Source organism: Teleopsis dalmanni, chromosome X, assembly GCF_002237135.1.
Source record: "Teleopsis dalmanni isolate 2A chromosome X, ASM223713v2, whole genome shotgun sequence".
Taxonomy (NCBI): Eukaryota; Metazoa; Arthropoda; class Insecta; order Diptera; family Diopsidae; genus Teleopsis; species Teleopsis dalmanni.
In genome coordinates this window covers 89,157,986-89,178,950 of record NC_051848.1, presented here as the reverse complement: position 1 = coordinate 89,178,950, position 20,965 = coordinate 89,157,986, and the positions used below count along the sequence as shown (strand labels likewise).

The following is a 20,965-nucleotide window of genomic DNA, read 5'->3' as shown; positions in this document are numbered from 1 at the left end:
TTCAAATCCGATCATAAAGCAAAGGTTTGTGAAGCTGGATCATGTAAAAAATGTGCCAAGAAGCATAACACTTTGCTTCATTTAGAGCAACAGTCACCTAAACCTTCAAGGGCACCAGCAACAAACACAAAGTCAACCACAACATTGATCAACGCAAATGAATCGCCATCCATAACAGCAACAACTAATGCAAAGGGTACTCGTAATTACGTTCTGCTAGCCACTGCAAAGGTGCGCATTATTGCAAACAATGGACGAACGTGTGATGTTCGTGCCATACTCGACTCAGGTTCTCAAGTGAACCTAGTAACCCAAAGAGTAATCAACAAGTTATCTTTAATTACCACAAATTCAAATCTATCGATCGAAGGTATGGCCGTCAATTCGGGAACTCCAAATCTCGCGTAAATGTTGAACTGCAGGCTACTAATGGAAGCTTCAGGACGAGACTAGAGGCATTTGTATTGCCACAAATAATATCAGCACAACCGTCACGAGACCTAGATATCTCGGATTGGCAGATCCCACAGAATGTAGAATTAGCAGACCCCAGCTTTAACAGATCTGGAAGAATTGACATGCTGATTGGTGCTGAATTCTATCATACTCTACTTCAACCAGAACAATTGATAATAGGAAAGAATTCGCCACTGTTACAAAATTCGGTTCTAGGTTGGTTGGTGGTTGGTAAGACTAAAACTACAACAGATATTAAACCAACATGCGCTATTACTACAGGAGAAGTTGGTGAAATGTCAGGAATGATAGAACGATTTTGGAAGTTAGATAACCTTGAGACTGCAGAAAGGGTTTTGACTTTATCTGAGAAATGGTGTGAAAATCACTTTACAAATCATGTAAAGACAAATCACGATGGTCGTTTCATTGTACGCTTACCTTTCCGCGATGATCCCACAACATTTGGTAGATCGCGTGAGATAGCATTCAATCAATTTTGTTCTCTGGAAAGGAAGTTACAAAGGGACCCAAATTTATACAAGGAGTACATAAAGTTCATGGATGACTACGAGTCATTAGGTCACATGGAAAAAGTTTGCCCGGAAGATGTCAAAGGAGCACAATATTTCATTCCTCATCATTGTGTCTTGAAACCTGACAGCACTACAACCAAATTGAGAGTTGTCTTTGATGCATCAGCAAAAACATCAAGCGGTTTAGCACTAAACGATATTTTGCACAAAGGTCCAACAGTGCAAAGTGATCTTTTTTCAATACTGTTGCGTTTTAGAATATACCGGTTTGTATTTACGGCTGATATTGAGAAAATGTACCGGCAAATTCAAGTACATGATGAAGATACAGCACAGAAGCTGATAATCTGGAGAAAAAGTGCTGATGATAGTATACAATATTACCGACTGAAAACGGTTACATATGGAACGAAGTCAGCCCCTTATCTTGCAACAAAATGTCTTCAACACCTTGCGAAACATAATATGACCAACTATCGGCTTGGAGCACCTGCATTACTTAATGATTTTTATGTAGATGACTGTTTAAGCGGAACTAACAGCATCATTACCGCCTTAGACACTCAACAACAACTTACGGAACTGCTCAGTAAATCAGGATTTAAGCTGAGAAAATGGTGCTCAAATAATACACGACTCCTACAAAACATTCCGATAGAAGACCAAGAAATCAACCTTGATTTAGATGACTCAGCCATAAAGCCAACAAAAACATTAGGCATTATTTGGCTCCCGAAATCAGACGAATTTTGCGGTAAGGCAGAGATGTCATCAGAGCAACCTATCACGAAGCGGATTATGGCATCGGACTTAGCTCGAATTTTTGATCCTTTGGGAATTTTTGGCCCCATTACTGTAACAGCTAAAATATTCATGCAGGAATTGTGGCAACAAAACTATTCCTGGGATGCGGAACTGTTACCTCAGGCTCAGCTAGAATGGAAGCGTTTTAGAAATGACTTACAAACATTAAATACTGTGAAAGTACCCAGACATATTTTTAATTCGACGGTTCCCTGTTCGATTCAATTACACGTGTTTACGGATGCATCAGAGAAGGCATATGGAGCAGCTATGTACGTGCGAGCAATATATAATGATAAGACAATAACATCGAGACTATTGTGCGCCAAATCTAGAATAGCACCATTAAAGAAACAGACACTTCCACGACTAGAACTCTGCGCAGCATTGCTGGGAGTCGAATTAGCAGAAAGAGTTAAACAAGATTTAAAGTATCAAAACGTGCCAACCTACTTTTGGTCCGATTCCGAAATTGTTTTGTCATGGATAATATCTTCATCTGCCTCATTGCACACATTCGTGGCAAATCGTATTAGCAAAATTCAAGAGATGTCACATGCTGATCAATGGCATCATGTGGCGTCAAAGGATAATCCTGCTGACATCATTTCCAGAGGAATAAAAGTTAAAATGTTCAATTATTCACATATATGGTTTTTTGGTCCACTCTTTCTTCATGGAAGCAACGAATTTTGGCAACAGCCAAACCCAAAGGCATTTAACATCTCAACTGATATCGAAAGACGACAAGGACATACAGTTAACATTATCATTCAAACGACTAGTTCTGATCACATGATAAATCAAATTGATCATCGAAACTCATTCAGATACCTCCAAAGAACAATTGCTTATGTTCGCCGTGTATTTCATCGCACACAATCACCAACAAGAACACTTTCTCCAAAAGAATCACGAGATGCATTATTCTTCATAATTAAAACTATTCAGGGCTCAGAATTTGCAAAAGAAATCTCTGATTTAAAACAATGTAAAGCAGTCAACAGTTCGAGTCAACTAAATACTTTAGCACCGTTCATTGACGAACAAGGTGTACTTCGTGTTGGAGGAAGGCTTGAAGCATCAACATTGCCATATGATGCTAAACACCCAATGGTAATTCCTTACAATCACTCAATAGTAAAATTGATGTTCAAAATGAAACATGAAGAAAATTCCCATTGTGCTCCACAATTATTGCTAAGCATAATGAGACAAAACTTCTGGCCGATTAAAGGAAAGATTATGGCGCGAAACATTGTTCACAGCTGTGTCATCTGTTCAAAGGCAAAACCAAAACTGATGGACCAACTCATGGGCAACTTACCGACTGATCGAGTTACTCTGACTAAACCATTTTTTACCACAGGAGTTGATTACTGTGGTCCGATATGGATTCATTATAAAATTAGAGGAAAAAGGCCAACAAAGGCATATTTAGCAGTATTTTGCTGTTTCGCAACTAAGGCTGTTCACCTAGAAGTGGTGAGTGACCTGACAACAGAGGCATTCATAGCCGCTATTCAACATTTTATCAGCAGAAGAGGAAGATGCCAAACAATTTATAGTGACAATGCGACTAACTTTGTTGGGGCGAGAAACCAACTACAAGAGCTCCAGTCTACCATTTATTCAGAAAATGGTAAAGAAAAGATCATTAAGACCAGTAGTAACAAGGGAATTGACTTCAAATTCATTCCACCAAGAGCTCCTCATTTTGGAGGACTCTGGGAAGCTGCCGTCAAGTCAGCTAAACATTTAATGATTAAAGGAATTTTCAGCGCTTCATTGACTTATGAAGAATTGACAACAGTCATAACTGAAATAGAAGCCATGTTAAATTCAAGGCCAATAACAAAAATGTCATCCGATCCAAATGATCTAACAGCGCTTACACCAGGACACTTTCTCATAGGCGAACCACCTACCACTAATGTAGATCCTTATCAAAAGGAGAGCCGAATGAGTTTATCATCACGATGGCGTTTAGTTTCTGAACTCAAACAAGAATTCTGGAGAAGATGGTCAAAGGAATATCTCAATGAACTCCAATCAAGGTACAAATGGAAACAACAAAAGGCAAATCTATGCCAAGGTGATTTAGTCATTATTAAAGATGATAATCTACCCATGTACAAATGGCCTCTTGGCAGGGTGCAACAGGTGTATGAAGGAGAAGATGGCTTGGTCCGTGTAGCTGACATAAAAACAGCCAATGGGATTTTTAAACGACCCTTACGATCATTGGCCCCCCTACCCACTGAAGGCAGCATTAATCAAAATCCAACAAAACAAAATTCTACTGTCACACAAACAAGACAAACGAATGAACCTAGTGAAGCGTTGCCAAAGCGTCGAAAGATATATGATGGCACATCTTTAATGATGACCATACTTGTGACAATATTGATGATGCCATTAATACTTTCGAAACCCATTGAAGAAATATCATTTCCAAACAAACCCGGAATATATTTTGAAGGAATTGGCACCGTAAATCAAATCATTGGAAGATGGAAAATTATCACTTACTTTGAGTTCGCGCCTATTCGAAAGGAGATCGAAAGGTTTCAAAATGGCACAGCAGCACTTTAGCAATTGTGCCCATTGTTACAGCAACAAGAAAGCTGTTATGAGCTCGTCCGTCAATTCAATAATACTAACATAGAATTACGAACTGAAACGAAGGTTATGACGAGACACCGAACAGCCAGAGAAGCCATCAATATAGTTGGAAATATTGCTAACAAATTATTTGATGTTTTAGATTCAGAATATGCTGAAACGATTTCTAAAACTCTAACTCAAATCAGCAATAATGAAGATGTACTATCAAAAATGATCAAAAATCAGATTACAGTCATGGACTCAACGCTAAATATATTCAGCAAAACTACAGAAGCCGTTGCAGTTAAAATGAATCAACTACAAGATGAGACAAACAAAATAGTAGATTACACTAATCATAATACTAAACGTATTAACCACCTAGAGATCTATACATCACTGGTAACCCAACTTACATGGATGGCACACACATTAATAAAAATTGAAGCTGCGATATTTGATGTCTTAACTGATACTCAACATGGCAGAATTAATTCTCTTTTGATGTCTCTACAACAACTTCAAGACCAAATCATGAAGATCAAGGGCCATTTACCTCATTCACTTTGTTGTGGTTACGTGCACGATAGGGTGTGAGAAAAACGGTTTGGCCGTTATTAAATAAATATGCAAATATAGCCTTGGCACTAAGTCTCATGTTACGATGCGATAGCATAAGACTATGCAGAAGGCAACGATCCCGCAACGCGAGCGTGGAATGTGCTGACACTACAAAACGTGACCAGCAAACACGCTACTTTTGGAGCTAACGCAAAAGTACAGAAACTTTTGACTAGCAGTCGCTCGTTTAACTTAGTTGAGACATGTCGGGATCACCGCGCTCTTAAGATCGACTTGGAGAAAAACTAATAAAGTGCCAGTGCAGTAAAAAATCAAAGTAAAGAACGGTGAAATAAAATGCAAGCATCGAAATAAACAAACTCACTAAAATAATTGTTAATAATAAAAGCTAATAGAAATTGCAAATGACATAAGTTTCTGAGCCAATTACGGTGAAATAAATGCAAGCATCGAAATAAACAAACTCACTAAAATAATTGTTAATAATAAAAGCTAATAGAAATTGCAAATGACATAAGTTTCTGAGCCAATTACGGTGAAATAAATGCAAGCATCGAAATAAACAAACTCACTAAAATAATTGTTAATAATAAAAGCTAATAGAAATTGCAAGTGACATAAGTGTCTGAGCCAACTACGGTGAAATAAATGCAAGCACCGAAATAAACAAACTCACTAAAATAATTGTTAATAATAAAAGCTAATAGTCTTCCATTTAATCAAGAGGACGTTATTCATTTATACACGTTGATGTCTTCACAAAGTGGAATCACACAAGATCATTTGATAGTTGTCTTACAACTGCCATTAATCTATCATGAGGATTTCGATTTATTCAATCTCGTCCCAATTCCTGCAACAGTCAACAATACAATGATGACAATAGTTCCAGAAGCTTCATTTTTAGCTGCCACGCCGCATAGAGACCAATATTTTGCCTTAACTCGTGAACAGTATAAGGAGTGTATGACTTTCAAGCAACCAGAAAACAAACTACTCTGTTTGGATAAACAATCAAAATATAACATCGGCTCACAGGCTTACGCTTGCGAATTTAACCTATTAAAAAACATATCTGACAATACGTGTAATGTGCAGGAAACAAAATCGAACATTATTTGGAGTCCCCTGTATCATGCGAACCAATGGATATTCGGGTCAAAAAACAATACAACAGTTACGGCCGTCTGTAAGGGCATCACGACTCATTTAGAACTACAAGGTGCAACACTTCTGAAATTACAAGACGACTGTGTACTCAAACACCAAACGTATACAATTCAGACACATCAAACGCTTACCGACACCATGTATGAATCTTACATTGCATTTGGTGAGATACCTGTCATTAATAACTCATAATTATGGTCAAATTTTAAAGGAAGTTCACTGAATCTGAGCAATGAACTTAAACAGTTAAAGCTACTTCACAATACTCTGAAAGATGAAAAATTCGCTGAATTACCACACAAACTACAGACGGACAGCATGCATCACTACGCAATTAATTCCACAACCCTAATTCTTGTCGTTGGAGCCATCATATGGATGATATGGAAAATAAAGCAGGTAAAGCGTCCAGAAGTCAATCAGCCAACACAAACTCTCACACCAAACGCGATGCCACGAACGAGATTTACGTTGGAGCCTGAAACAATTACATAGCTTCTCAAATTCTCATGATGCTATAAACCCTAAATTTTATATTTTTAAGTTTATATAATATTGTATAAGTATTTATTGTTTAAAAATTATATGTGTATTTATATATCCACAAAATGTTGTAATTTTGTCTGTTGATTTTAAAAAAAAACACATAACGCATTGCAAATCAAATCAATCATTGCTCATAGATTCATTCTTAAATAACGTAATTCAAGCCGGGCAGAATGTTAACTTTAACAAACCTAACATATTTTAGCTCGCTTGTAGTTACACTTATGCAGCAAATAAATATTGTAAATATTAAATACATTGTTTACGTTTATAAGTTCAATAGCTTCACACATTGTATTTTGCTTATGCAGCAATATGTGAAATTTAAATTATTATTTTAGTTATCAATAATTGTAAATATTATTATGCTTAGTAAGTAATTTTATACTATATAAGGTAACAATATTGATAATAAAGTTTGAGAGCGAAAACAATCGTCTTTCCTTCAAAAACAAAATTTGGTTATTGGTAGATGTGCCTTTTAACCACTGTAGCAATAAATAAAAATTATTTACTTACTTGGCTAGCGGTTTATGTGCCTGCAAGCCTTTCGTCATAAATACCTGATTATTGGTTTATGTGCCTAATAGTCAGTGTAACGAAGTAAGAAAATACATTATTTGATACCACCTCAGATTACGTGGTATTACAATGAGGTAGAAATAAAAAATGGAAAGACAGATCTGACTGATTTAAAAACAACAAATCTACTTTTACTAATCATTGTTTTTGTAGTGGTAGGAAACGTTGTATTTAAATTAATAAGGATGTACAAAGCTTCCATTAAAAGAAAATATTTGAAACGCGCAGTTTCCACAGATAATATTTAAAATTCTAATTTACAAATTATGAAATGGAAAAATGTATTAGAAACAATTTTAGAGGCCAAAAACAGTTTTTCAAAGTCCTATAAATGCCTGAACAATAACCGCAATTACAAATCTGAAACCGTTATTAAGCACTTGTTAGTATTACAAAATAGTATAGAAAAAATAAGAGTAATTGCAAACACTTATAAGGACAAATTAACTCCAAAGAATTTCCAAATAGTTGTTGAAAATTTTCGTTTCTATAGGGACAATTTTATAAAAATTTTAATTAAGTTTCAAATTGAACAAGAAATACCTACCACATTTAAGGAACCCTTTGAATTAAATTTTGAGACAATAATTTTAGACAATATAGTCACAAATTCGGGTTCTGAAGAGTCAGAAACTGAAAAACTAACAGCAGGTAAAATGCCCCAGACAGTGACAGAATTTTTAAATAGCGCGTCAAAACTCCTACCAGAGTTTGATGGCAAGTCTGAGAACTTACAAAGTTTCTTAGATGCGTTGATGTTAGTCGATTTAATAAAAGATAACAATGAAGCAGTTGCTGTGACTTTGGTTAAAACCAAACTTAAGGGAACTGCTTGAATTTAATTTCAACTTAAAATACCTTGTCCGAAATAGTAAATAAATTAAAAGCTTCAGTAAAAGGTGAGTCAGTAGAAGTATTGACTGCTAAACTAATGAACATCAAACAAGGCAGTAAAATTGCAACCGCTTATACAAAGAAAATTGAAGACATTACCAAAGCATTGGAAAATGCTTACATTGGGGATGGATTAAATGATGCAATTGCAACAAAATACTCAACTCAAGCGGCAGTGAAAGCAATGATAAAAAATTGCAACAACGATCGTGTTAAAGTTGTAATGGAAGCAGGCTCATTCACAAATATGAATGATGCAATTTCAAAGTTTGTAAACAGTTGCAATGAATCAAATAGTCATCAAAACACAATTTTCTTCTACAATAAAAGAAACAACAACTATAAAAGAGGAAGGCAATTTCATAATAACCGTGGTCAACATCGTAAACGAGGTCATATAAATTATGGAGGAAATAATTACAATTCCAATGAATCCTGGGATAACTCAAATAGATCATTTAAGAGAGGACGTGGAAATGGCCACGTCAAACTAAGCCGTTACCGTTGAGTACGTTTGATGACAAATGAAACGGAAAACATAGACCTGCCCCTAAGACATTGAAACAAAAAACATCTAATTTTAACATTTTTAATATAAACTTAAATCTGAGAATTAATAATACCAGCTCGATCAGAGGTCATTAGAAAAATTACTATTACGTCAGATGAAAATGATATTCTAATTCCAAATCAAGAATTAGAATCTGGAATTTTAATAGGCAATAAAATAGTTAATTCAAAACACCCATTTGTTCGTATATTGAATGCAAATACGAATGACGTTATTATAAATAACCCAAAAATTAAATTCGAAAACCTTTCCGATTATGCTATAATTAAGCCACAAGCCAAACTTGCTAGAAAATCAGTTGTGTTGAAAAGACTTTTGAAAAACTTTCCGGTTGAGCATAAAAACAAGTTATTAACATTATGCTCAAAATTCAGTGATATTTTTGGTCTTGAATTGGAAATAATATCCACAAATAATTTTTACACACAAAAATTGAAACTTATGGACTCAGAACCAGTTTATATAAAAAATTATAGAATCCCTCACAAACAAAAAGAAGAAATCGAAAAACAAGTCAAAAAGTTAGTTGAAGATAATATAGAAGAGCCGTCCATATCGGCATACAATAGCCCACTTCTCTTAGTACCCAAAAAATCATTACCGAATTCAAACGAAAAGCGTTGGCGTTTAGTGGTGGACTATCGCCAAATAAATAAGAAACTTATTGCAGACAAATTTCCATTGCCAAGAATAGATGATATTCTTGACCAACTTGGAAGAGCCAAATATTTTTCATGTCTTGATCTTATGTCCGGCTTTCATCAAATTGATCTTGATGAAAATTCAAGGGATATAACATCATTCTCTACAAATCACGACTCTTATCGATTCAAGCGATTACCTTATGGATTAAAGATCGCCCCGAACTCCTTTCAGCGAATGATGACATTTGCATTTGCTGGTCTTGCTCCAGCACAAGCCTTTCTTTATATGGACGACCTAGTAGTTTTAGGTTGTTCAGAGAAGCACATGATAAAAAATCTAACTGATGTATTTCTTCTGTGCAGGAAGCACAACCTCAAATTACATCCCGACAAATGTGCATTTTTTATGCCTGAAGTTACTTATCTTGGGCATAAAAGTTAGCACAACAGTAACCAACGTAATAATATGTAATCAGCATTATTTAATTGAACAAATTTAATCAGCAATACTAAAATCAATAAATGTAATCATCAATATTAAAATTAATATGTAATCAGCATTATTTAAATGAATGAAATTAATCAGCAATATTAAAATCAATAAATGTAATTAGCAATATTAAAATTAATATGTAATCAGCAATATTTTATTGCGATCGATAATTTTGCTTATTATTTATTATTTAATTAATTACTAATTAATTGTCAATTAGGCGTACTTTAAGTAAAAATTTAAGTTACCTTTTAAGTGAAAATTAAATAAAGAATCAGTTTGAAAACAGCAATCAATTTGTTATTTTTTTTGAATTATAACCGCAAGAGTTCATAACTTAAATGTACTGATAAAGGCAAGGTAAATTTCAAACAATTCAAAACTATCCAAAACCCACCAATGCCGATGAAGCAAAAAGATTTATAGCGTTTTGCAACTATTTTAGAAAATTTATCAAAAATTTCGCGGAATATTCTCGTCATATCACAAATCTTTGCAAAAAAAATGTATCCTTTAAATGGACTTCGGAATGTGATAAGGCATTTGAATATCTAAAAAAAAATTTAATTTCGCCAATTATTCGGCAATACCCTGATTTCACCAAACAATTCTGTGTGACAACGGACGCAAGCAAGTCTGCATGTGGGGCAGTACTTAGTCAAGAACACAATGGTGAACATCTTCCTATCGCTCACGCTTCAAAATCTTTTACCAAAGGTGAAAGTAACAAATCAACAATCGAAAAAGAATTAACAGCGATACATTGGGCGATTCTTTATTTCCGACCATACCTTTACGGTACACATTTTTTCATCAAAACAGATCATAGACCACTAACATATCTTTTTTCTATGAAAAATCCTTCATCTAAACTAACTAGAATCAGACATGATCTTTAAGAGTATGATTTCACCATTGAATATCTTAGGGGCAAAGAAAACTATGTCGCAGACGCTTTGTCGCGAATAACAATTAATGATCTTAAGGATTTAAATAAATCAAGTTCTAATGTTTTAAAAATGACAACCAGATCGGCTAACAAACAAAACAATAATGTTGTAAAAGAATTAAAATTAGAGCCGAAACGTACCATTTCAGATTGGCCCAAAATATATGACATCATTGATGTCAGTAACATTAAAAAGAATATTAAAAAAAATATTAACACATTTTAAAACAAATGATTTGTTCGTTAATGGTAAATTTGACTTAAGACAATTTTTTCCAAAGCTTGAAAGAGAAGCTGACAAACAAAACATTAAAATGTTACATATGTTTCCAAGGGAAGAGATTTTTAAAATTGTGATCACTAGTGAATTTAAAGATATGGGCAACAAATTATTAAAAAATTTAAAAGTAGCGCTACTCCCTCGGGTAACTTTAATTAATGGTACAGAGAAAACAGAAATTGAAAAAATTTTAAAAAAATATCATGATGACCCAATAACTGGTGGCCACAGTGGGACATCTAGAACGATTTCTAAAATAAGGCGATATTTTTATTGGAATCACATGACTAAAGATATTACAAAATATATAAAGTCATGTGAAAAATGTCAAAAACCAAAGTATACAAGCATTTAAAACCCGAAACTGTCCTGACACCAACCCCTGCAGCAGCCTTTGACATCGCAATAGTAGATACTATAGGTCCACTGCCTAAAACGGAAAATGGAAACGAGTATGCAGTTACAATAATATGTGATTTAACAAAATATTTAATCACAATACTCATACCAAATAAAACTGCAAGAACAGTAGCACAAGCAATAGTTAATTTTTGTATTCTGATATATGGCCCAATGAAGAGGAACAGAATACAAGAACCAAGTACTGCAAGAAATTTGTGACATTTTATACATTCAGAAACTTACTTCCACAGCTTATCACCATTAAACGTTGGGAACAGTGGAGCGTAACCATAGAACGCATATTTCAGTTGACAAAGACGATTGGGATGAATGGTTGTGATATTACACTTACTGTTATAATACCACTCCATCAGCAGTACATAACTTCAGTCCTTTTGAACTTATTTTTGGAAAAATTGCTACTCGGTTAGACTCCGAAGGTAAAATTGACCCATTATATAATATAGATAACTATGCAAAAGAGGTAAAGTTTAGACTGCAGGTATCTCAAAATAGAGCTAAACAACTTATAGAAAGACACAAAATTAAGTCAAAAGAACACTTAGATAAAAATATCATAGATGTAGATATTAAAATAGGCGATACGGTATTAATTAAAAATGAAATAGGTCACAAATTAGATAATAATTATTTAGGTCCATATGTAGTAGTAGAATCAGACAATAGAAATAATTTTATAGTTGAAGGAAACCCTAATAAACGTCTTAAATTACGTAAGAGTAGACTTAAAAAATACAATTAAATAAAATACGCAACTACAATTATTTGTTTTACTATATAAGTGAATATAAGTAAATATATTATTATAATAACAATAATGTATTAAGAATTTTTTTTTAATATACACTTTAACAATGTTTAAGGCTGACCAGCCATAGTTCATAAAAATATAAAAATATAAAAAAAGGATGTCTTTTAAGTTTAAGTAAAGAATTTAATATAAGATTATACATGTATACATAACATTTATATAAGTTATAAGTCATATATATATTTTGTAATTAATTAATTCATAAGAATGATCATTGTCATTCAACACTGATCATTCTTTTAGTGTAGTGCATTTATGTAGTGCATAAATATGTATTTTGTGATATAGCATTACATGCATTCATTTCATAATCTAGTTAGTGCCGGTAATGTGATATACTTAATTTACGTTATGCACTATATCAAACTTCTATCGTGGGAATATGCTTATTATGCATATTCGACTAATTTGTAAATACTTAGTTTAATGTATAAAATATAAATAAAGTCAGTCTAATGATGACAGAGAACGGCAACAAACGTGTTTCATTTAACTAACCACGTTACAAGTCAAGTGAAGAAAGAGAAATTTAATATTAAAGAGTCATAAATATATAGAAATACATATATATAGAGACAATTTATTCCGGGACATATAATTGTTTGTCCGAAACACATTTTAATACATATATATATACATATTTTTTTTTTTTAATTTTTCATAAGTTTCAGCTAGGTCAACAGCAGCGTGGGTGACGTCATTCTAGCAGCTGTAAGGTAAGACACGCAAACTTATGTAAAAAAAAATTGTTGCTTTATTTATTTCGCGAATTTAGCTAAAAGCTTGGGTTGTAATTACGTTCCACTTGATCAATTTTAATACAAATCAGATAGATTTGGTTGTGTATATTTTTTTTCTCTTATTTTATTTTTTTGTTTGTTTTTTTATTATGATTTTTTTTAGTTAGGTTTAAGATTACATATGAATATTTCTATCATAGCTCAGATTATTATAGTCATGATTTTTTGTTGGATTTAAAAAAAAAAAAACAAAAGTTGGAAAACCCAAATAATAATGCAGGCTTAGGATTTATTTATTTGGCGGTGGTGGAAGTACCTAGGGAAAAAAAGAATGCATGTAGGTTGAATAGTGACAGAGTGAATGCAGTGTGAAATATGTTACAGACAATACAGACGATGACGTTTCAAGCTGCTGCAAGATAGCTAACAAAATCAGGCAATGGCTATATCGATAGATGTAGGTCCCTCACAAAAATGGTTTTCTTCCAAATCCAATGACATGATTTTTTTGTTGTAGTCCGCGGATGTTGATGAACGTGAAAAGAAACCACCCCCCCCAAAACCGGTGAGCATACCGGACTGGCCACCACGTCACCACCTTCACGTTCACAGCGTTTTTACTTCGCCCACCGAAAACTGGACACAACAGATATTTATACTTTATTACGTTTTATATTTTTTTTTCAGATATTAACGGTGTCATTAGCAGTAGCAGCAGTATTAGTTGACTTTGTTCTCCAGAGCAATAGTTATCAAGAGGTTATGATAGGTCGTTAAGGGCGCCATCCCAATGCTATTTGGAGAATTCTGGTACGTAAGTGAGTTCATCCGCGGCACTCTACCGGAGGTGTTTTCTAAATCTGGTACCACGGAATCAGGCTGCCCACGGTTTCTGTACCGGTCTGATTAATGGGTGACTCCTTCGGGAAGCAACGACGTGATGGTTGTGGTTAAAACCCATATATACGCGGGTAGAGCGTGAGAATTTATGGTTTCACTCGGTGTGGAGTTCCACTTTCCAACCGGGCCCTGTGACCCAAAGAGCAGCTTAGGTGTTAGATAGGTCTCGACCCTACCAGGGGGAAACTATGTTCAAGTACATAGCCTCAACTATACCGGCGGAATTCGTTCCAATGGGTCATACAACGGCGCATTATACCGATACCAGTGTTAAGAGGTCCGTGGTGTTAAGTCTCCACGGAATAAAACGCTACCTTAAATAACAACGTGACTTCTGTCCCTATCTACTCACTCAGTTTGCTTTTAACATATGTTGTGAGTAGACGTGCTTGTATGAGCTCTTGGTTTTTTTTGCTGAATTTCTGGTAAAAACGAAATATTAATTATCGTTTTTGTTCAAGAAGTGGTGCTTGACAGTTTTTCATTAAAATTAATTTGGTATTTTGCAGTTTAATTGTGAGTATTGTTAATAATTTCTTGTTTTGTGTTGGTAAATTTATTGTACGTATAAATAAATTGAGTAGTCTTTTTTGGTTAAAAATTTTTCTTCTTCTTGAAATTTTTCGAAATTTCTAGAAAATTTTATTGTGTGAATAAATTGAGTGCTCTTTTTTGGTTGAAAAATTTTCTTCTCGAAATTTCTCGAAATTTCTAGAAAATTTTATTGTGTGAAAAATTGAGTGTTCTTTTTTGGTTGAAAAATTTTCTTCTTGAAATTTCTCGAAATTTCTAGAAAATTTTATTGTGTGAATAAATTGAGTGTTCTTTTTTGGTTGTAAAATTTTCTTCTTGAAATTTCTCGAAATTTCTAGAAAATTTTTATTGTGTGAATAAATTGAGTGTTCTTTTTTGGTTGAAAATTTTTTCTTTTTGAAATTTCTCGAAATTTCTAGAAAATTTTATTGTGTGAATAAATTGAGTGTTCTTTTTTGGTTGTAAAATTTTCTTCTTGAAATTTCTCGAAATTTCTAGAAAATTTTTATTGTGTGAATAAATTGAGTGTTCTTTTTTGGTTGAAAATTTTTTCTTTTTGAAATTTCTCGAAATTTCTAGAAAATTGTATTGTGTGAATAAATTGAGTGTTCTTTTTTGGTTGTAAATTTTTTCTTTTGAAATTTCTCGAAAATTCTAGAAAATTGTATTGTGTGAATAAATTGAGTGTTCTTTTTTGGTTGTAAATTTTCTTCTTGAAATTTCTCGAAATCTCTAGGAAATTTTATTGTGTGAATAAATTGAGTGGTCTTTTTTGTTTTAAAAATTTTGTTCTTGAAATTTCTCGGAATTTCTAGAATTTTTATTCGTTTGACTGTTGTGTAAGGATTCGCTGCTGGTGCGACTTCCTAACTTTTATTGGCTTTGAACTCTAAGTCATATCCAGTACTTGGATTTGGAAACAAATTCGTCACTGGGGCGACTGTTATAAGGGGTGAAAGTTTAAGTTTTTAAGTCATATCCAACGCGTTTATCTCTTAAACAATTTGTGGTGTTTAATTGGTTTGTGTTCTAAGTATGAAGCGTAACCCCACAGCCAATTTGAGCTCATCGGATGATGCTTCAGAGGTAGAGGCTCCTTCTGCAGTTGAATTTGTGGAAACGGTTAAGAAAAAGAGGGTTAAAAAGGCGAAGAAAAGCGTAATCCCACCGTGTGTGATATCCAGTTGTGATGATTTTGTTGATGCTAAGAGTGGTGTTGAGAGTATGGTGTTGGAGGTGAAAGAGTTGAATGAAAAACCAAAAAGTGTGAAGAGTGTTGGTGCGGTAATATTGGAAGAGTCTGAGAGTGTTTTGTTAAGTAGTGGTGCACTGTGTAAGCACAGTAAAATGATGAAAACTGTCGCCGGAAAGTTGAATGGCCTATTAATGGTAGGAATAGAGAATGGTGTGATACCGTCAAAAGAGGCGAAGAAGATATGTGAGTTAGCTGGGGAATATGAGGTTATTTTAACTTCGTTGCTTGCGGAGAATGCGAGATTGTCAGGGAAGATTGAAGTGTTAGAAAGGTGTTCTTCTGCGTGTGTATCTGCTGGTTCATCGAGTGTTATTGTGTCGCCTGCTGTAGCTCCTATAGTCCCTCAACAATTGCCTAAACCTGTTGAGACCTGGTCGCTGGTTGTTATAAGTAAAAATCCTAAAGCGACCCCCAAGGAGGTAGTGTCCAAGGTTGTTAAGGAGGTTGGACCTAGTCTTGGTGTTCGTATTCACGAAGTTAAGGCCATTAAGAGTGGTGGTGCGGTTATTCGAACCCCATCAGTGGGTGAGAGGGCCAAGATCATTAAGAATACGAAGTTTAAGGAACTTGGGTTGGAAGTTAGTGTGAATGAGCAGTTGGGTCCTAAAGTAGTTGTGAATGGTGTGCATGCTGAGATTTCCATGGAAGAGTTTATGGGTGAATTGTTTGAATTAAATTTTAAGGACTGGATGACGTTGGATGTGTTTAAAAAGAGTGTTCGTGTGGTAAGCCGTCCGTGGAAGGTAGCCACTGATGCGAGAGTGAATGTTGTCTTGGAGGGTAGTTGTGCTGCCATGAATACTCTTCTGGATGCTGGACGCTGTTACATCAAGTGGTTTAGTTTCCGTGTGCGGTCTTTCAGTCCAGTGTTAGGGTGCTACAGGTGCTTGAGTTTCGATCATAGAGTGTCTGAGTGTAGAATGAAAGAGGATGCCTGTCGTCGTTGCGGTCAGCCTGGGCATAGGGCATTCGCGTGTGTCAACACGTTGAATTGCCGTAATTGCATGTTTAAGGGCAAGCCTTCTGGTCATCTAATGATGTCGGAGGCATGTCCTATGTATGCTGCTATGGTTGCCCGAGCGAATGCTAGACACTAATGGGTCTGTCGTTTCTTCAGTTAAATTGTCAAGGTGCATTTGCTGTTATGTGTGAATTGGGTGTGACTATACGTGATAGGGGTAGCAGCGTTGCTCTGGTGCAGGAACCTTATGTGGTTGATGGTGGCATAAGGGGTCTGCCTGCAAATATGCGGGTCTTCTTGGACACCAGGTGTCAAGCTGCTGTGGTTGTGAATGATGCTAGTGTGGAGTCTATGCTGGTTTGTGCGACTGAGTGCGGAGTGTGTGTGTCCTTGGAAGGCTCCTTTGGCAGAATTCTTTTCTGTAGTATTTACTGCAGATGGAGTGAGCCACTGGCGCCTTACTTAGACTTTATGGATGCAGTATTGTTACTGGCTGGTAGTACGCCTACTATTTTTGGTTTGGATGGCAATGCAATTTCTTCTATGTGGTTCAGTAAGATGTCAAGACCTTTGACACGGCATCAGAACTACTATAGGGGTGAGGTGCTGAGTGAATGGTGTTTGAGTAAATGTGTCTGTGTGTTGAATGAGCCTAGTGACTTGTTCACTTTCTCTGGTGCGAATGGGCAAAGTGACATTGATGTCACGTTAGGTAATGAGGCGGCTAGTGTAGGTTATGCTTTTAGGTGGAGGATAGTTCAGGGTGGGAGTGTTAGTGATCACAATCTCATTGAGGTTGGGGTTGCTTACACTCCTGCTCCTGTGCATTCCTCTAACACTCTATGGCAGACTGGTAATGTTGACTGGACCTTCTATGCCGAATGCATAGCAGGTGCAGTTGACATGCCGTTGTCTCGATTTGTGAATTTGTCTGTGGATGAGCAGATTAGTGTTGTAGGTGAGTGGGTAAGAGGTGTAAATGATAGTCTATTTCGTAGAAGGCGTCTGTTGAACCCTGGTGGTGTGCGATGGTGGTCGAGCGAGCTCAGGTCAAAGAGGAGGGTGCTAAGGCGCTTGAGGAGGAGGCTCCAGAGAGCTCTGGCATCTGAATCTGAAGACCTGAGAGAGTTCAAGTTAGCATTCAGACGATGCTCAAAAGAGTATAAAGCTCTGATTGCTAAGACCAAGGAAAATGATTGGAGGAACTTTGTGAATGAAAATAGGCTTGACCCTTATAAGATTGTAAGAGGAGTAAGTAAGCGAATGGATGTAGGTGCCCTTCAAGTGGGTGACAGAATGTTAACCACCTGGAGGGATTGCATGAATACATTGATGGGTGTGTTCTTTCCTAGGGCGGAGTTGTTATCGCCTCATGCTTATGAGGTGGACTCCCCTGTTTTATGCAGGAATGAATTAGATATAGCTTTTTCGTGTGTAAGGTCTAAGCGGTCCCCTGGGTTGGATGGAGTAACTGGAGAGATGTGTAAAAGCATCTGGAAGGCTATTCCTGACTACTTGGAGGCGCTGTTTGGGAAATGTTTGAGAGTGGGATATTTCCCTACTGAGTGGAAGAATGCTAGAGTGATTGTGCTTTTGAAGTCGCCTGATAAGGTTAGGAGCAATCCTAGATCTTATAGAGGTATCAGCCTTCTTCCAGTACTTGGAAAAGTGTTGGAAAGGGTCATGATAAATAGGCTTCAGGAGAGATTAAATTTATCGACAAAGCAGTTTGGCTTTAGGAAGGGTGTGAGTACGGATGATGCGTGGAGGTATGCAAAAGAGAGTGTTGAGGAAAGTTCCAGTAAGTATGTGTTGGGAGTGTTTGTTGACTTCAAAGGTGCATTTGATCATTTGTTGTGGTCTGGTGTGCTGGAGAAATTGCGAGAATCAGGTTGTGAAGAGATGGCCTTGTGGAGCAGCTATTTTGCTGGAAGGCAAGCGTGTATTGTGGGTAAGAATGAGAGTGTAGTGACAGATGTTGTGCGTGGATGTCCGCAAGGTTCTGTTGCTGGTCCATACATATGGAACCTAGTAATGGATACACTTCTGCGGAGATTGGAATTATGTGTGAACTGTTGTGCGTATGCTGATGATCTGCTCATTCTGGTTGAAGGTCAGTCGCGGTTGCAAATTGAAACCAAAAGTGTAGAGTGTATGCGTGTTGTGAATGGATGGTGTGCTGAAGTTGGAGTTGATGTTGCTTTTGAGAAGACGGTCTGCATGCTCCTTAAGGGCAAATTGTGGTCGCACAGGTATCCATGTGTGAATGTTGATGGCTTTAGGCTTAAGTATGTGACGCAAGTTAAATACTTGGGCATAACCATTGGTGAAAGGATGTGTTTTACTCCACACTTGGTTCGGTTAAAGGAGCGGCTCACTGGTTTGGTAGGACAGGTCCGCAGGGTGATTAGACAGGAATGGGGTTTGAGTATACGGGCTGTGCGTACCATGTATAACGGTCTATTTGTTGCTTGTGCAACATATGGGGCGCCTACATGGTGTGAGGTAGTCAAATCTGCTCATGGCCTTAGGAAGGTGCTTTCTTGCCAGCGCGTAATGCTTTTAGGTTGCTTGCCGGTCTGTCATACAGTTTCCACAGATGCCCTTCAGGTATTACTGGGGGTTCCTCCCCTTGACTTGGAAGTCTTGCGTCGGGCAACTGCTTCCAGGCTAAGGAGGGGCTTGGTACTGTCGGAAGCTGATTGGCTGAGTGGCATTAGTGTTGTGAATCTAAACAGATCACAGATTGCTAGGCTATTGAATGAATGTGTCACATCTAGATGGCAAGCTAGATGGAATGAATGTGAACATGGTAGAGTGACCTATGAATATATTCGTGATGTCAATTTCGTTAAGGATAGACCAGACTTTGGCCTCGGCTTGAGTCTTGGCTATCTCTTGACGGGCCACGGGTCCCTTAATGCATTTTTGCATGGAAGGACTCTAGTTGACACCTCGGACTGTATTTGTGGGCATCACTTTGAGGATTGGAGGCATGTGCTTTGTGAGTGTATGTTGTATGAGGATGTTAGAGACTTAGATGGAATGGGTGTTAGGCGAATAGCAAATGAATATGATGTTAGTACTGTTCTTGCTAATGCTGAAAGTTTTAACAGACTGAATGCATTTGCAAGGACAGTATTTAACCGTCGTCGCGCCTTGGTAGGTCAACTGAGGCAACATGTGTGAGTAGGTGCTTTGTGTGTATTAGGTGACTAAATTCAGTCCTGTAGCACAGTATGTTTCCGCTGTTGTGTGTTTGTTGTGTGCTTGTTGTCTACTTGTTATCTGACTATGGTGGGTTTGCTGTCTGTATGTTATTTATTTGTTGTTGCTTGTCGTCTGTTTAATTGGCAGTGGTTGCTGTTGTGTGTTTGTTGTGTGCTTGTTGTGTGTTTGTTGTCTACTTGTTATCTGGCTATGGTGGGTTTGCTGTCTGTATGTTATTTATTTGTTGTTGCTTGTCGTCTGTTTAATTGGCAGTGGTTGCTAGTGATTTGTTTGCTGTCTGCTAATGTCTGTTTGGACTCTTTGTTGCTATTGTCGGTGCCACTTCTTTTGTTGTCCGTCCGTTATTGGGCACCATCCCGATGCTGTTTGGAGCATCACTGGTAGTAAGTGAATTTTTCACTTACGGCACTCGACCGGAGGTGTAAATCTGGTACCACGGGGGTCAGTTAGTCCGCAGCTTCGGCTGTTCTGACCATAGAGGTTGGCTCCTTAAAGGGAGTGTCGTGGTGGCTGTGGTTAATACCCAAACATACGCGGGTAGAATGACTGTATTCATCTCATTACATTTTATCACATATTCATTATAAACATTTTCATTATACATTCACTCATTCATTTGCACACTTTTACATTTGCACACTGTTCATTTGAGTACTTTCATTCGATGTGGAGTTGCATTTTTCCAACCGGGTGCTGTGACCCATAGATCAGCAGAGGTGTTAGATAGGCCTCGCTCCTCACCAAGGGGGAAATTATATCCAAACATATAACTTCAACTGGTACCGGCGGAATTTCTTACGATTTCCAATGGGGCGTTCATCGGCGCAATATACCGATGCGTGTGTGAAGAACACCGTGATGTTAAGCCTACGGCAGGTAATCACGTAAACTATGGAACTTCATGTCCCTATCTACTCGAGTTGAATTTATGCTTTCGAGTTGTGCGGACGTTTGTGCGCTGTTAAAAATAGAATCATAGTTGAAAAATATTGGGTG

The 20,965-nt window shown here is 36.6% G+C and overlaps 2 protein-coding genes across 2 annotated transcripts; both read left to right on the top strand.

Moving 5' to 3' along the window:
• The first annotated feature begins 578 nt into the window (after positions 1-578).
• On the top strand, positions 579-4,391 carry LOC119688678. The gene is made up of 2 exons (XM_038103347.1): positions 579-2,428; positions 2,480-4,391. The coding sequence occupies exons 1-2, from the start codon at positions 579-581 to the stop codon at positions 4,389-4,391; spliced, it is 3,762 nt and encodes a 1,253-aa protein (XP_037959275.1).
• A 96-nt stretch (positions 4,392-4,487) lies between these two features.
• Positions 4,488-6,650, top strand: LOC119688677. The gene is made up of 3 exons (XM_038103346.1): positions 4,488-4,773; positions 5,686-6,318; positions 6,367-6,650. Exons 1-3 carry the CDS (start codon positions 4,488-4,490, stop codon positions 6,648-6,650), a joined length of 1,203 nt encoding a protein of 400 aa, XP_037959274.1.
• Positions 6,651-20,965: the final 14,315 nt, after the last annotated feature.

Coding starts and splice junctions, on each gene's coding strand:
- LOC119688678 (XM_038103347.1), top strand. CDS start 579: ATGCTGATTGGTGCTGAATTCTATCATACTCTACTTCAACCAGAACAA. Junction 2,429..2,479: donor AGAGGAATAAAAGTTAAAAT/GTTCAATTATTC, acceptor TCTTCATGGAAG/CAACGAATTTTGGCAACAGC.
- LOC119688677 (XM_038103346.1), top strand. CDS start 4,488: ATGACGAGACACCGAACAGCCAGAGAAGCCATCAATATAGTTGGAAAT. Junction 4,774..5,685: donor CACTAATCATAATACTAAAC/GTATTAACCACC, acceptor TAATAATAAAAG/CTAATAGTCTTCCATTTAAT. Junction 6,319..6,366: donor TGAATCTTACATTGCATTTG/GTGAGATACCTG, acceptor CAAATTTTAAAG/GAAGTTCACTGAATCTGAGC.